The 17,475-nt window shown below is 49.7% G+C and overlaps 1 protein-coding gene across 1 annotated transcript in view; it reads left to right on the plus strand.

Moving 5' to 3' along the window:
* Window positions 1-17,475, plus strand: part of GRIN2D (glutamate ionotropic receptor NMDA type subunit 2D) — a 47,486-nt gene that overhangs the window by 20,903 nt on the left and 9,108 nt on the right. The window contains exons 8-11 of the mRNA XM_029584443.1: window positions 10,073-10,302; window positions 11,221-11,381; window positions 12,105-12,292; window positions 16,646-16,878. Coding sequence (XP_029440303.1) covers window positions 10,073-10,302; window positions 11,221-11,381; window positions 12,105-12,292; window positions 16,646-16,878 — 812 coding nt within the window. The remainder of the gene's footprint in view (window positions 1-10,072; window positions 10,303-11,220; window positions 11,382-12,104; window positions 12,293-16,645; window positions 16,879-17,475) is intronic.

Genomic DNA, 17,475 nt, shown 5'->3' on the forward strand with positions numbered 1-17,475 from the left:
CAGGCCTCAGTTCAGCCGCCTTAGGTTTTAGTAGGGAGTCACTCGTTTTCGTCGCGTTTCGGAAGGCGGACCTGGAACACGGACACTGGTCAACTGAGCGCCGGTGTTCCTAACCTGGCCCCCTGGCAAGATGTTTTTGGTTTCATGCTGCTTCCTGTGGCTCCTCCTGCTTCGTATCAGGACCGCGCCAAGGAGGAGGTACCACAGAAAAGCAGTATTTTGGGCGGCAGCTTGCAGCGGCTGAAGATTTTACGCCAGCTCCAGGGCTCTGGCATTAATGATTGAGGGTATGAACGTGCGTGTCGGGCGCGCGGCGATTTTTTTTTTTTTGCGCGGGGGAGGGGTAATAGCCCATAGCCTCATCGACATGGCATTTGCATGCGAGGAGCGCCACTAGCGACGCGCTGGTTTGGAGGCGCGTTTTGGACGCCCTAAACCCATTCTTGCATGGGGAGTTATTCCAGCACATCCGAAACACGCGTCCAACCTACTCTGCTGAAATTCTCTCCCACCCCCTGAATTAAATGGCCCGCATTTTTTTTTTTTTGGAGTGGGGGGGGGGGGGGGAGTGCTGATAAGTCGCCTGAATTCAGATCTGCCATCGGATCACGGATGCCTACGTTTGCTGCCTGGGGCCCAGGGCTGGTACAAGCCTATTTGGCACCCTCGGCAAACCTTTGGTCATTCGCCCTCCCTCCCCCAACTTAATTACCGGTGGCAGTGTCTCCAGCCACCGGTAATTAAGTTGGGGGATAGCGTGGAGTTAAGTTGGGGATATCGTGGAGTTTCTGTTCTGGGATCTGTCATGGTCTGTCTGGTTTTGTTTCCTATCAGGAGGTGTATTGGGGTTCTAGGGCCCAGTGCTCTCTTTTTCTAGGTAGGGTTGTTGCTGGGTGAGTGCTGGCAGTTAGTGCTGTTATGGTGGGGCAGGTTTGTTGTGCAGGTGCTGAGGGTGTTTTGCAGGGTTTTGTGTTGGGTCACAGAGTGTCTGTAGTGGAGAGAGTTTGTGTTGCTGGGTGAGTGCAGGCAGTTAGTGCTGTTATGGTGGGGCAGGTTTGCTGTGCAGGTGCTGAGGGTGTATTTTGCAGGGTTTGTGTTGGGTCACAGAGTGTCTGTAGTGGAGAGAGTTTGTGTTGCTGGGTGAGTGCTGGCAGTTAGTGCTGTTATGGTGGGGCAGGTTTGCTGTGCAGGTGCTGAGGGTGTATTTGGCAGGGTTTGTGTTGGGTCACAGAGTGTCTGTAGTGGAGAGAGTTTGTGTTGCTGGGTGAGTGCTGGCAGTTAGTGCTGTTATGGTGGGGCAGGTTTGCTCTGCAGGTGCTGAGGGTGTATTTTGCAGGGTTTTGTGTTGGGTCACAGAGTGTCTGTAGTGGAGAGAGTTTGTGTTGCTGGGTGAGTGCTGGCAGTTAGTGCTGTTATGGTGGGGCAGGTTTGCTGTGCAGGTGCTGAGGGTGTATTTTGCAGGGTTTGTGTTGGGTCACAGAGTGTCTGTAGTGGAGAGAGTTTGTGTTGCTGGGTGAGTGCAGGCAGTTAGTGCTGTTATGGTGGGGCAGGTTTGCTGTGCTGGTGCTGAGGGTGTATTTTGCAGGGTTTTGTGTTGGGTCACAGAGTGTCTGTAGTAGAGAGAGTTTGTGTTGCTGGGTGAGGGCTGGCAGTTAGTGCTGTTATGGTGGGGCAGGTTTGCTGTGCAGGTGCTGAGGGTGTATTTTGCAGGGTTTGTGTTGGGTCACAGAGTGTCTGTAGTGGAGAGAGTTTGTGTTACTGGGTGAGTGCTGGCAGTTAGTGCTGTTATGGTGGGGCAGGTTTGCTGTGCAGGTGCTGAGGGTGTATTTTGCAGGGTTTGTGTTGGGTCACAGAGTGTCTGTAGTGGAGAGAGTTTGTGTTGCTGGGTGAGTGCAGGCAGTTAGTGCTGTTATGGTGGGGCAGGTTTGCTGTGCAGGGGCTGAGGGTGTATTTTGCAGGGTTTGTGGGGTCACAGAGTGTCTGGTAGTGGAGGGAGTTTGTGTTGCTGGGTGAGTTCTGCAGTTAGTGCTGTTATGGTGGGGCAGGTTTGCTGTGCAGGTGCTGAGGGTGTTTTGCAGGGTTTTGTGTTGGGTCACAGAGTGTGTGTAGTGGAGAGAGTTTGTGTTGCTGGGTGAGTGCTGGCAGTTAGTGCTGTTATGGTGGGGCAGGTTTGCTGTGCAGGTGCTGAGGGTGTATTTTGCAGGGTTTTGTGTTGGGTCACAGAGTGTCTGTAGTGGAGAGAGTTTGTGTTGCTGGGTGAGTGCAGGCAGTTAGTGCTGTTATGGTGGGGCCGGTTTCCTGTGCAGGTGCTGAGGGTGTATTTTGCAGGGGTTTGTGTTGGGTCACAGAGTGTCTGTAGTGGAGAGAGTTTGTGTTGCTAGGTGAGTGCTGGCAGTTAGTGCTGTTATGGTGGGGCAGGTTTGCTGTGCAGGTGCTGAGGGTGTATTTTGCAGGGTTTGTGTTGGGTCACAGAGTGTCTGTAGTGGAGAGAGTTTGTGTTGCTGGGTGAGTGCTGGCAGTTAGTGCTGTTATGGTGGGGCAGGTTTGCTGTGCAGGTGCTGAGGGTGTATTTGGCAGGGTTTGTGTTGGGTCACAGAGTGTCTGTAGTGGAGAGAGTTTGTGTTGCTGGGTGAGTGCTGGCAGATAGTGCTGTTATGGTGGGGCAGGTTTGCTGTGCAGGTGCTGAGGGTGTATTTTGCAGGGTTTTGTGTTGGGTCACAGAGTGTCTGTAGTGGAGAGAGTTTGTGTTGCTGGGTGAGGGCTGGCAGTTAGTGCTGTTATGGTGGGGCAGGTTTGCTGTGCAGGTGCTGAGGGTGTATTTTGCAGGGGTTTGTGTTGGGTCACAGAGTGTCTGTAGTGGAGGGAGTTTGTGTTGCTAGGTGAGTGCTGGCAGTTAGTGCTGTTATGGTGGGGCAGGTTTGCTGTGCAGGTGCTGAGGGTGTATTTTGCAGGGTTTTGTGTTGGGTCACAGAGTGTCTGTAGTGGAGAGAGTTTGTGTTGCTGGGTGAGGGCTGGCAGTTAGTGCTGTTATGGTGGGGCAGGTTTGCTGTGCAGGTGCTGAGGGTGTATTTTGCAGGGTTTGTGTTGGGTCACAGAGTGTCTGTAGTGGAGAGAGTTTGTGTTGCTGGGTGAGTGCTGGCAGTTAGTGCTGTTATGGTGGGGCAGGTTTGCTGTGCAGGTGCTGAGGGTGTATTTTGCAGGGTTTGTGTTGGGTCACAGAGTGTCTGTAGTGGAGAGAGTTTGTGTTACTGGGTGAGTGCTGGCAGTTAGTGCTGTTATGGTGGGGCAGGTTTGCTGTGCAGGTGCTGAGGGTGTATTTTGCAGGGTTTGTGTTGGGTCACAGAGTGTCTGTAGTGGAGAGAGTTTGTGTTGCTGGGTGAGTGCTGGCAGTTAGTGCTGTTATGGTGGGGCAGGTTTGCTGTGCAGGTGCTGAGGGTGTATTTTGCAGGGTTTTGTGTTGGGTCACAGAGTGTCTGGTAGTGGAGAGAGTTTGTGTTACTGGGTGAGTGCTGGCAGTTAGTGCTGTTATGGTGGGGCAGGTTTTCTGTGCAGGTGCTGAGGGTGTATTTTGCAGGGTTTTGTGTTGGGTCACAGAGTGTCTGGTAGTGGAGAGAGTTTGTGTTGCTGGGTGAGTGCTGGCAGTTAGTGCTGTTATGGTGGGGCAGGTTTGCTGTGCAGGTGCTGAGGGTGTATTTTGCAGGGTTTTGTGTTGGGTCACAGAGTGTCTGTTAGTGGAGAGAGTTTGTGTTGCTGGGTGAGTGCTGGCAGTTAGTGCTGTTATGGTGGGGTAGGTTTGCTGTGCAGGTGCTGAGGGTGTATTTTGCAGGGTTTTGTGTTGGGTCACAGAGTGTCTGTAGTGGAGAGAGTTTGTGTTGCTGGGTGAGTGCTGGCAGTTAGTGCTGTTATGGTGGGGCAGGTTTGCTGTGTAGGTGCTGAGGGTGTATTTTGCAGGGTTTTGTGTTGGGTCACAGAGTGTGTGTAGTGGAGAGAGTTTGTGTTGCTGGGTGAGTGCAGGCAGTTAGTGCTGTTATGGTGGGGCAGGTTTGCTGTGCAGGTGCTGAGGGTGTATTTTGCAGGGTTTTGTGTTGGGTCACAGAGTGTCTGTAGTGCAGAGAGTTTGTGTTGCTGGGTGAGTGCAGGCAGTTAGTGCTGTTATGCGTGTTCAGCGCCCACTTTCTATGCGCCTTTATTGCATCGGCCCCTAAGGTTGCAAACTAGAGGCCGAAGACCTGACTGAGCTGCAGACAGCTCTGCTCACAGTGTTCTCCAGGCAGGAAGAAGACTGAACCCACAAGAGTGAGCAGAATTAGGAGAGGATGTCTTCTGAAAGTAGACACGGAGGCCTAGATGCCTCTGTTTTCTCTCCTTCCCTGCTCCGGTTAAGACTCTGGAGAATGTATAGGTGTGCAGACCTCCGGCCACACTTTTTGCAGCTGACCTCTCAGGCATACAAACCCATTCCTCTCAACAGTGTAGGTGAGACTCACTCTTGGTGGAATAAGAGGGCCTGGGGGAGAGGTGGGCAGGTCCCACCACCTTGGGGGTAGAATGAGCTGGCATTAGCAGGCTCCCATTGCCTGAACTCAGCCTCTAAAAACTATCTGGTTATTTCAGGATGCCTACATGCCTGTCTGTCTATAAATCTGTGTATGTCTATGCATGTATCTATGAGTGTATCTGTCTCTCAATATGTATATAAACAGTATGTGTGTGCATCTATGTACATATACAGTATGTGTGTGTGCACATCTATGCATGTATCATGCATTCTATTTGTCTGTATCTTTGTACATATACAGTATGTGTGTGAACGCACCTATGCATGTATATATGTGTCTGCACCTGAATATGTATATATAGTATGTTTGCATCTATGCATGGATTGTGTGTGCTCTATGTGTCTATCTATGTATATATACAGTATGTGTGTGTGCACATCTGCATGTATCATGCGTTCTATGTGTCTGTATCTGTGTGTATATATATAGTACGTGTGTGTGCGCATCTATGCATCTATCTATGCGTGTTTCTGAATATGTATATATACAGTATGTGTGTGTGCACATCTATGCATGTATCTATGCATCTGTATTTGAATATGTATATTCACAGTACGTGTGTATGCATGTATCAACATGTGTTCTGTGTCTGTATCTATGTATGTATGTATACAGTATGTGTATGTGCGCATCTATGTCTCTATGTATGTGTATATACAATATGTGTGTGTTTGCAGCTATGTGTCTGGATCTATTTATATACAGTATGTGTGTGTGCACGCATCTATGTATGTATCTATGCCTCTGTATCTGAATATGTATATATACAGTATGTGTGTGTGCACGCATCTATGCATGTATCTTTGCCTCTGTATCTGAATTTGTATATATTTAGTATGTGTGTGTGCATGTCTATGCATCTATGCGTATCTGAATATGTATATATATATACAGTGTGTGTGTGTGTGTGTGTGCATATCTATGCATGTATCATGCGTTCTCTGTGTCTGTATCTGTGTGTATATATATAGTACGTGTGTGTGCGCATCTATGCATCTATCTATGTGTGTTTCTGAATATGTATATATACAGTATGTGTGTATGTGTGCGCATCTATGTATGTATCTATGCAACTGTATCTGAATATGTATATACAGTATGTGTGTGTGCACATCTATGCATGTATCTATGCATCTGTATCTGAATATGTACAGTATGTGTGTGTGTGTGCACATCTGCATGTATCATGCGTTCTATGTGTCTGTATCTGTGTGTATATATATATAGTACATGTGTGTGCGCATCTATGCATCTATCTATGCGTGTTTCTAAATATGTATATATACAGTATGTGTGTATGTGTGCGCATCTATGTATGTATCTATGCCTCTGTATCTGAATATGTATATATACAGTATGTGTGTGTGTGTGCGCATCTATGCATGTATCTATGCCTCTGTATCTGAATATGTATATTCACAGTACGTGTGTATGCATGTATCAACATGTGTTCTGTGTCTGTATCTATGTATGTATACAGTATGTGTATGTGCGCATCTATGTCTGTATGTATGTGTATATACAATATCTGTGTGTTTGCAGCTATGTGTCTGGATCTGTTTATATACAGTATGTGTGTGTGCACGCATCCTTGTATGTATCTATGCCTCTGTATCTGAATATGTATATATTTAGTATGTGTGTGTGCATGTCTATGCATCTATGCGTATCTGAATATGCATATATATATACAGTGTGTGTGTGTGTATGCACATCTATACATGTATTTATATGTCTCTGTCTGTATCTGTCTATGTATATATACAGCATGTGTGTGCATGCCTCTAACCATGTATCTATGTGTGTCTGTATTTATGTATCTTATATACTGCATGTGTGTATGTGTACACCTATGCATGTATCAATGCATGTGTCTAGGTGTGTCTATGTATATATGTGTGTGTGTGTGTGTGTGCGCGTGTGTCCATGTATTTATGTGTGTGACTGTGTCTATGTATATATACAGTGTATGTGTGTGTCTATGCACGTATCAATGGTGTCTAGGTGTCTGTGTCTTATGTATATCTATGTGTATATGTGCGCATCTATCAATGTGTGTGTCTGTGTATCTGAATATGTATCTATGTGTGTGTGTACACGTCTGTGCATGTATCTATGCAGGTCTATGTGTATCTGAATATGTATGTATACTGTATATTTGTGTGTGTGTGTAATTGTGTTTGTGTGTTTCATCTCCAATTTTTTTTTTTTCAATCTGATTGAGATAATTGTTCAGATCTGTGTGGCGAGCTCCCTTCACAAAAAAGCAGCTCTCTTGGGATTATTATATTCGGTTACTGATCAGGAGAGAATGTGAGGAGCTAATTAGGGCTGGAGTATTAAGAACTTTCCTCAACAGAAGTGGAAAATTGGTTGCTAATCCTTCAAGGGGCCTTGTGTGGGGCAGAGGACTGACAGAGGAGGAAGAGGAGGTGGTAAAAATCCAAAGGTGAGATGAGTAGAGAAGGAAACAATCAGAAGGAACAAAGAAGTTTTGGCTTATTCTAGTAGGGTATTCCTGTGGGCAGGCTCTGGGTCTGTCACACTATAGCGGGGTATTCCTGTGGGCAGGCTCTGGGTCTGTCACACTATAGTGGGGTATTCCTGTGGGCAGGCTCTGGGTCTGTCACACTATAGTGGGGTATTCCTGTGGGAAGGCTCTGGGTCTGGCGCACTATAGTGGGGTATTCCTGTGGGAAGGCTCTGGGTCTGGCACACTATAATGGGGTATTCCTGTGGAAAGGCTCTGGGTCTGGCATGCTATAGTGGGGTATTCCTGTGGGAAGGCTTTGGGTCTGGCACACTATAGTGAGGTATTCCTGTGGGAAGGCTCTGGGTCTGGCACACTATAGCGGGGTATTCCTGTGGGAAGGCTCTGGGTCTGGCACACTATAGTGGGGTATTCCTGTGGGAAGGCTCTGGGTCTGGCACACTATAGCGGGGTATTCCTGTGGGAAGGCTCTGGGTCTGGCGCACTATAGCGGGGTATTCCTGTGGGAAGGCTCTGGGTCTGGCACACTATAGCGGGGTATTCCTGTGGGAAGGCTCTGGGTCTGGCACACTATAGCGGGGTATTCCTGTGGGAAGGCTCTGGGTCTGGCACACTATAGCGGGGTATTCCTGTGGGCAGGCTCTGGGTCTGGCGCACTATAGCGGGGTATTCCTGTGGGAAGGCTCTGGGTCTGGCGCACTATAGTGGGGTATTCCTGTGGGCAGGCTCTGGGTCTGGCGCACTATAGCGGGGTATTCCTGTGGGAAGGCTCTGGGTCTGGCGCACTATAGCGAGGTATTCCTGTGGGAAGGCTCTGGGTCTGGCGCACTATAGCGGGGTATTCCTGTGGGAAGGCTCTGGGTCTGGCACACTATAGCGGGGTATTCCTGTGGGAAGGCTCTGGGTCTGGTGCACTATAGCGGGGTATTCCTGTGGGAAGGCTCTGGGTCTGGCGCACTATAGTGAGGTATTCCTGTGGGAAGGCTCTGGGTCTGGCGCACTATAGCGGGGTATTCCTGTGGGAAGGCTCTGGGTCTGGCACACTATAGTGAGGTATTCCTGTGGGAAGGCTCTGGGTCTGGCACACTATAGCGGGGTATTCCTGTGGGAAGGCTCTGGGTCTGGCACACTATAGCGGGGTATTCCTGTGGGAAGGCTCTGGGTCTGGCACACTATAGTGAGGTATTCCTGTGGGAAGGCTCTGGGTCTGGCACACTATAGCGGGGTATTCCTGTGGGAAGGCTCTGGGTCTGGCACACTATAGCGAGGTATTCCTGTGGGAAGGCTCTGGGTCTGGCGCACTATAGCGGGGTATTCCTGTGGGAAGGCTCTGGGTCTGGCACACTATAGCGAGGTATTCCTGTGGGAAGGCTCTGGGTCTGGCGCACTATAGTGCAACATTCCTACATTCCTAGGAAGCAATAGACAGTGTTTGGGTGCCTAAATTAGCACCCTTGCCCTAAGTCCCTGCCTGTTGGTCCCTAGACAATGGGCAGGGCCAGGGGTGGGGGCAGGTTGCAGGGGAGGAATGTATGTTCAGGCCATGTGTTGAATTCTGGCACTGTGCCTAAACTTCGGACTCTAACAGGTCGATATTCAGACACAGTCCGGATAGCAAGGGTAGCCAGATAAACGTATCTGGCTAACTTTGGAGGTATAGTCAGTAGTGCAGCCGTCCTATTGAATTGAGCTGTCTAACTTTAGCATATCTCTTTGGCCTGACGAGACTTAGCTGGCTAAGTCATCCTGCTACCTCTGAGTATTGGAGTCAAGGTGGTCAACGTAGCTGGCTAACTCGACTCCTGCCCTTGACGCCCCCAGAACACCCCTACCTTAGCTGTCTAGAATTTAGCTGGTTATGTGCCCAAATACTAAGGTAGCCGGCTAACTGCTGCGTTAGTCAGCTAAATGCTTTTGAATATGGCCCTATAAATGTGTGTAGAACAAACCGTTTGGATGTTCCAGTCTTCCTAAGATTCCTCCATTTTGGATTGATGGCCATATACATTTTCATCCTCAACCCAACTCCAGCTGCCATCCCCGCCATCCATGTCTTTTATCTGACCTCTCAATCCTCCCCCCCCACCCCCCAAAACCCCCCTGCTTCCCTTTGCTTCCACCACCTCCCTCTGGGAGCCCATTTTCTGCATCCACCAACCCCTACTCACGAAGCAATATCTTCTGACCTTCCCCAGTCTCTCCTACCCGGAGTCTCTTACTGCGATCTCTCGTTCTAGAGTGTTTATTCCCCTGTGATGAAAGTTTGCTTCTTGTGCCGGATTTAACCCTTTGAGGTAGTAGTAAATGTCTCTATCATATCCTCCCTCCCCCCAACCACATCTCTCTTTTGCTGTGTGTACAAATCTCATCACGTATGGCTTTTGGTGCATAGGCCCCGCACCATCAGGGTTGCCTGTCTCTGGACCAATTCCAGCCTGGGTCCAGCTTTTCGGTGTCCAGGCCTGGATGCAGTACTCCAGAAGAGGCCTCACCTAGGCCCTGCACAGAGGCATTACCGCCTCCTGCTGGGCCGGCCTCTCCCCGGGCAGCCCAGCACCCCTGTGGCACACCTCGCCACCTTCGGATCATAAGCCATGAGCACCCCAAGGTCGCTCTCCTGCTTGGCACACGTCACTTTCACGCTGATGGGGTTTTTTTTTATGTTGAATCTTTGCAGCCGAGCACTAGATCACTCCTTGACTTTTCTTCAATCATTTCTCATGCTGGCTGCTCCCTCAGAGGTGTCCACTCTGTTGCACATCTTATTGTTATCTACGAAAGGACAAACTTTTCTTTCTGGACAGAACCGGCCCCTGAGATGATCCTTGAGGCAAGGTCATCTCCACCAATCTCTATTGTCTGTCACGCAACCAATTTCTAACCCAGTCACCCATCTTGGGACCCATTCCCAGTGCGGTATTCCTGTGGGAATGCTCTGGATTTTGGTATTTCTCCAGATGCAGGACCAGGCAGACCCCCCCCCTCCCCCCCTCCCCTAATGTCTCCTTGGTTCCCATTTCAGAGCCTGGGGGCTCCAAGTTCACCATCGGCAAGTCGATCTGGCTGCTGTGGGCACTGGTCTTCAATAACTCGGTCCCAGTGGAGAACCCGAAGGGCACCACCAGCAAGATCATGGTGCTGATCTGGGCTTTCTTCGCCGTCATCTTCCTGGCCAGCTACACCGCCAACCTGGCTGCCTTCATGATCCAGGAGGAGTATGTGGACACAGTGTCCGGACTCAGCGACAAGAAGGTGAGTGCTAGGAGACTTGGAGGACAGACGAGCTGGGGGGGGGCATCAGGGTACTGAGGAACGGAGAATTGGAGGTGAGGTGTAGAAGGTTAGGGGGCAGCAAGGAAGAGAGGGTTAGTGGGGCTCAGCCATAAGGTGTATAAAAGGACTCTTGGGAGAGTTGGTGAGGGGGGCCTTGAGCGGCAAGGAAGAAAGAGTTAAGGAGACCCAGAGTTGATAAAGAGAGGGTTAGAGAGATTAGGGGAAAGAATGAGAGGGTTTGAGGTCTTGGCAATAAGATGGTGTGAGATTGGGGGCTCAAGGGGGAGGGGGGGGGTACGGTTATGGAGCTTGGTGGTGAGGATGGGAGGGACAATGGACTCACCGAGTTAAAGAGCTTGGGAGCAAGGTGGGGAGGGTTGGCAGTTGGTGGTGAGGAGGTAAGAAGGGGAGGGATATGGCACCAGGAGGGAAGGGGTAATGGGCTCGGCAGCAAATCTGGGGGACTGTGGCAAGGAGGTAAGAAAAACTTAAAAAGAGGAGTGGAAGGTTAGGAGACTCGGCCATGAGCAGGAAAAATGAAGGGAACTCAGCAGGAAGAGGTGGAGAAATAGAGGAATTTGACAGTGAGAAGGAGAGGATTGGGGGGACTGGTGATAAGGAGGGGAGGGTGGTGAGGAGGAGAGAATTGGGGAGGGGGGTGGAGAAGCATGAAAAGAGGTTGCAGCTGCCAGGCTTTTACAGTTGGAACCTTGATGAGAGCGAATCCCCATCAACATGGCTTGGTCCCCCCCTCCCCCTCTGCCCCTGAGTTGCTCTCATCATGCACATCAAAGCCTACTTGAATAGCATTCTGCCAGTAATCTTTCTCTCTGTCGCCTACCCTCCTCAACTCCCTTCCCCGCTGCTCTCTTCCTGCCCCCTGTCTCTGCTCTCCAGTTCCAGAAGCCACAAGAGCAGTATCCTCCACTCAAGTTTGGCACTGTTCCCAACGGCAGCACGGAGAAAAACATCCGGAGCAATTACCCCGACATGCATAGCTACATGATGAAGTACAACCAGCGGCACGTGGAGGATGCCCTGCACAACTTGAAGACTGGGTGAGGAAGGAGGAGGGACACTCTCTGCCACGTGTGTCCTGGAGGAAGGGGTGGAGGGGTCAACATCTGGCAGACCAGATGTTGGAACCACTACTCTAGAATGCCACCTCGGGGTGCAGATGTGCCCCTCTGGTAGATCTTCCGGATACATCCCCTTCATCCCACCACCCATGTCCCAAGGCATCCATCTATCCATTGAACGTTGACCCCCCTCCCCATCTCCCCCATTTCCCTTCAAGATCCCTAAGATCTTTCAAATTTTCATGCATCTATCCTCACCTCCCCTACCAGCCTGCGGTGGGCGTTTCATCTTCAACCTCCAGCAGAGATGCTAGTGAGGCCCTGACCCCCAGCCTTGATAGCTGTCCCACATCATGGAAGTTGTAGGGTCTAGATTTTGCTGGCTTTCCTTTCTTTTTACCACTGACCTCTTGTCCACAGCCTTGCCTGTCTGTTTCTCTCCTGTGACCTCCTTCCTTTGTATCCAAGCTGGTTCCTTGTCCTAGTCTCTGACTTGAGTTCATCTTCTCAGTATAGCATGTTAAACTCTCTCGCTCGCTTGCTTTCACCCTTGGCTTCCTCCTCAGGTCTTGACTTCCAGCCCCCTCTTTACATTCTACCCCTTCCCCTTTCCTCACTCACTGTCTCTCTCGCCTCCCATTTCCCTGCTCTTACGTGGGTATGCTACCCTCTCTCTCTCTCTCTCTCTCTTGCTTTGGACAGGAAACTGGATGCCTTCATATACGATGCGGCTGTGCTGAACTACATGGCCCGGAAGGATGAAGGCTGCAAGCTGGTCACCATTGGCAGCGGCAAGGTCTTTGCCACCACAGGCTATGGAATCGCGTTGCAGAAGGGCTCCAAGTGGAAACGCCTGATTGATCTGGCGCTGCTGCAGTTCCTGGGAGATGGTAGGTTTCCCACACCTCGGCCCTGACCCCCCACCTCCCACCCCTTTCTCCCAATCCACAAAACACCACTCCCACTCTGTCGTAGCCCCAAGGTAGGGTCCAATCAATAGCATTAGCCACTGCCCAGATAAATGGGAAATGACACCTAGATTAGGGAGGTCTTACTAAACGGACGAGGACCACCATGGACTTTCCAGATCAGTACCACATACAGACTGGACATAGTCTGAAATGGGCTGTCTGCAGGCTCCTGCCTCCTCTTTTTTCCCCATTTCTTCTTCTGAAGGTCAGCCTACCCTGTCACGCTCTGGGAGTTTTCACACTATACTGGCGTCAGAAAATGTCTTGCCGGACCCTGCGCACCAGAGGTGGTCACGCGCATATGCCTGAAGCCTCAGATTACAAAAAAACATCGCATCTTTCTGCTATTGTATATTTGCAAATGGTGGGGTGGAGGGGGATTTCTCCCTCGCTCTGTCTCGCTTGGGCTGTCATTCTCACACTCTTTTGCTCTGTCTCTGTTAGTCCTCCCCTGACACAGCTAGGCAGTACAACATGCAGGTACCAAAATGGGCTCCCTGCAGTCAGTACTGTCCATCTCAGCCTCTCCAGATGTCTTGGGTGCCCGGCAAACAATCAGTATTCCATTCTAGATAAAACCAACCATCTGCTGAAAATGCAGCCTCTTCTCCCCCACCCCCCCCACCCCCCCCCCCCAACACTAAGGCCAGGACTGCATGTTCTGTCAATCCCGCGTGGAGCTGAGACGTGGTCTCGTGCGGGCATTCATAATCTTTGAAATAATAGCCAGGCACAAAGACAACCCTACCCCCCTCCGTTCAAGAGCTGCTGGAAGATGGCCTTGGTGTTACTTGCCAGCGTATTAAAAATTCTGATGAGGACAGCGAGTGCCAAGGGCCGGGGGAAGTGTAATCTCCACCCGGAGGGAGAAGAGCAAAGTGGGAAGCTGTGGAGCGGATGAGGGCCAGCGCCGGCCCGAGTCCAGCAGCAGCGCAGTCCGGTCCCAGTCCTGGTTTTCCTGCTTTTTTTCTGCCACTGCTCCTCATTCTACAAAAGGAAGGGTAGGGCAGTGTCTGACCATTTTATTTTCTCATTCATCTTTTCTTGCAGCTATTTTTGTTTAGGGGAGGTGGGGATGGTTTCCTCCAAGTTGTTCTCTTTTTTCCCTCTCTTCTTTCTCTTTCTTGGTTTCTTATTTCATAATCTTTCTTATTTAAATCATTCTGTTTTCCCTTTTTCATCCCTTTAGAAGCTTCTCTCCCTCTTTCCCTGTTTTCTTGCTCTCTGTGATTCCTCTTTCCCTCCTTTTTCACTTCCTTATCTCCTGACCCTTTAAATTCACTTTCCTTCCCTTTTATCTTTCTCTTCCTCCCTTCTTCCCTCCATTTTTCCTGAACATTCTTCCTTTTCTCCTTCTCTTCCTTTCTCTAACTCACCCTTCTCCTTTTGTTCTTCACCCTTTTCTTCTTCCCTACCTCATCCCCTCCGTTTCTCGCCCTCTCCTTTTTCTATCATTCATTCTTCCTCTCCCTCTATTATCTCTCCCATTCCCCTCCCTCTCTCTGCTATCCTTTTCTCTCCCTCCTCTCCTTCTTGCCCTTCCTCCTTCCCTTTCCCTGCCTTTCTCTCTGCCTACCTCCTCCTTTTTCTCTTTCTCTGCCCCTTACCACCTCAACCTCTCTGTTCATCTCCACCTCACCCCTCCCGAGACCCACACCCCAAGTTGTGCCTGGGTTCCCATATAGCCATAAGGCGTACCAGCCCAAACCTGCTCTTGAGGACTCTCTCATTCAGCTTCCCCTCTTGCCCGCTGGCTGTTGCTAGGTTACCAGCTTTGTCCGTGGCTTGCCACTCAGCTCTGACAACCCGAAGAAGGGGGTGGGGGAACAAAATCCCCCTGAAGCACTACACAAATGTTACTATCATGAAATATCTTTTCTTTTTTCACTTTCAAAAGAAGATTTTGTCTTTTCCCAAGAAAACAGTTTGTTTCCAGAAGTGCTCATTGTATTTGATTTTAAATGTCTGCTTTTACTTTTTTACCTAATGGTTTAATGGGAAGCAAATAAGACGTTTAGAAAGGAGGACAGGGAGTCAGGAGAGCTCTCCAATTGGCCAGAGGATGTGGGGAGGAGCCCAGGCTGCTGGGAGCGCTCTTCTATTGGTCAGAGTATATGGGAGGGGGTAGAGCCCTAGCCAGGCAATTTGGCGCCTGTGACCAAGAGAAAAACTGAAGCCCTCACCCATCACACAACACAAGTTGGGAGACTCTGTTCAATGTTTGTGCAGCAATGCCCTTGGCCAGTGGAATGGAGTTAGGTGCCCTAGGAAAATTGTTCAGCCTTGCACCCTGCCCCACCCCCAGCTCATCACACACAATTAAATAGTATGCATTTCCAATAGATTTTACATGAAAAAGGACATGCAAAGCACAGTCTTCTGAGGTGAAAATATCACTTACAACATGTATATTATATTTACATGCACTGCTGTGGTGCCAACCAGAAAACCCTGCAAAACAGCAAGAGATACTTGGAACCTGCATGGTATTAGGCCTACTGTAAGGCGTCTTGGGCATGGGCATGACCCTCAGAGAGCCACGAGAAAAAAGAATTTCTATATCAAAACAGCACTAACTGCCAGCACTCAAACAGCAACAACCCTACCTATAAAAGTTAATACTACAAATATTACATCAGGCCTAAAATAGTAATACCCCCCCCCCCCCAATTAGGAAAACAGAACAAGCCAAGCTGCTATGGATCCCTACAAAGAAACTACACATACACGCAAAACAAAGATAGACCCTCAAATACAGAATAAAGAGACCATTCAGTATAAATAGAAATGTACAGACAAAAACTGGAAACTGCAACAAGCCAAATCCTGTATGCACTGCAACAATGGAAAAAACAGAAACAGTACCATTCCTCATAAAACAAAATTAGTAAAACCATACCAATAAAAAGAATTCAAAACAACTAATAACATTCAGTAATTAAAAACATATACAAATTTTCCAAACACCAATACAATATTTCAAAACAGACACATCAAATAACACCCAACAATTAAAATAAGGATTTAAAAAAATTCCCTGTTATCCATACCTTGGAACCTTTGATTTCCAGATGCCCTGAAATTGTCATGGATTAGCAAGCAGAGAGTAATTGGGGTAGTTATGCACAGACTCCCCCACATACATGCACACATTCTTTCTCTCACACACATGCTCTTTCACTCCCACACACATGCACACATGCTCTCACTCTCCCACATACATGCATGCTCTCTCTCCCACACACATGCTCTCCCATACACATGCACACACGCTCTCACTCTCCCACACATGCTGTCTCTCACTGCCCCATGCATGCACACATGTGCTCTCACTCTACCACACCCCACATACATGCTCTCTCACTCCCTCACATACATGCTCTTTCCCTCCCAAACACATGCTCACTCTCCCACGTGCATGCTTTCTCTCGCTCTCCCACACACATGCACACATGCTCTCTCTTTCCCACACACATGCTCTCTCCCACATACATGCTTGGGAGGGAGCACAGGATGCTGGGAGAGCTCTTTTGTTGATCAGATTCCCTGGCAAGTCAGAATTTGGGCTGCATTGGCAAAGATGTTGTTCCGCCAGTACACAATTATGGGATGAAATGCTTTTGGGAGTCTGAAGAAATTGAGATCCGGAAATAAGATTAACGAGGCGGGACTAGCAAAGCCGATGGAGATGTAGAGAAGATCGGGTCTTCCTTCCTGACATCACCAACATTGCAGCCCTAGGCTGGTGCTCATAAAGGCCCAGATCAGGCCTGGATCACCCCATTCCCCCTCTCACCATCTCCCTCCTTCCCCTACTCTCTTCTCTCTCCTTCCCTTCCAGCCTCCTTCAACCCTATCAGGAAACGTGTTTTGCCTCCCTTCTTCCCTGTCTTCTTCCTTCCTTTGCCCTCCGCTCTCTCATTCTTTCCTCCCCCTCCCAACCAAAGCGTACTGCCCTTTCCTCTCTTTTTTTCACCATTTTTGACAAAGGCTTCCACTTTAGGTTGTTCAAAATACTTGTGAGAGCACACTGGGGTGGGGTGGGGTGGTGGTTGGTGAGGAGAAAGGGGAAGGCATTGAAGGAGCCGGTTTTCCCTCCTCAAGATGTCTACCCTGGCCCTGTTGCCCATCCAGTCTCTCAACATTGAGTACCAGAGGAGACCTCCCATCTAAGGCATCTCCTTGAATGGGGGAAGCAGGAGCTCACCCTTCTCATCTCTGTTTTGTTAACTTCTCCCCCCTTCCACCTGTTCCCTCCTTTCCTTCTTTCAGATGAGATCGAGATGCTGGAGCGCCTCTGGCTCTCAGGCATTTGCCACAACGACAAGATCGAGGTGATGAGCAGCAAGCTGGACATCGACAACATGGCGGGGGTCTTCTACATGCTGCTGGTGGCCATGGGGCTCAGCCTGCTGGTCTTCGCCTGGGAGCACCTTGTCTACTGGAAGCTGCGCCACTGCATGAGGCACACGGGCAAGCTGGACTTCCTCCTGGCCTTCAGCAGGGTAAGGCAACATGGCGGAACCACCCCGCGGTTGGGGGGTAGGGCCGTGAAGTGGGCTTCCCTTCATCCATCTAGGCCTCAGGTCATTTTGTGTACCCAAGATATTCCATTCTCTTGGATCAACCTTTGATGACCCTTGCCTTCTTTCTAGGTTCCCCCCCCCCCCCCCACCATCTGCCTCCCTCCCCAGCCTCCTCGATTCTCTCCACAGGCCATCCATCTTCCTCTTCTCCATTAGCCGTGGCTTCCCTATTTATCACTGCGTTGGCCAGCCCCCTTGGTCATCGGTTGTGCCCATTCTGCGTGGTGAGGTCTCGATCCATCGCCTGTTCATCCGTCACCTCATTCGCTCTGTCCGTCCATCCATGCTTTGGTCCTCTATCTTCTCCACAGACTATTCAACGTTGATAAGGCATCGTTGCCGTGTTTTCTTTGTGATTTAACTGTCCTATCTCTTGTGTGACCGGGGGGGGGGGGGGGGAGCACCTTCCCCCTTTCCCCAGTTCCTGCTCATCCCATCAGTAATCTGGGCCTGTGCTTCAGCTCCCGAATACTCAGTGCTCTTGAGGGGAGCTTCCCTGTCTGGCACAGGGGGAGC

This window comes from Rhinatrema bivittatum, chromosome 19 (assembly GCF_901001135.1).
Source record: "Rhinatrema bivittatum chromosome 19, aRhiBiv1.1, whole genome shotgun sequence".
Lineage (NCBI taxonomy): Eukaryota > Metazoa > Chordata > Amphibia > Gymnophiona > Rhinatrematidae > Rhinatrema > Rhinatrema bivittatum.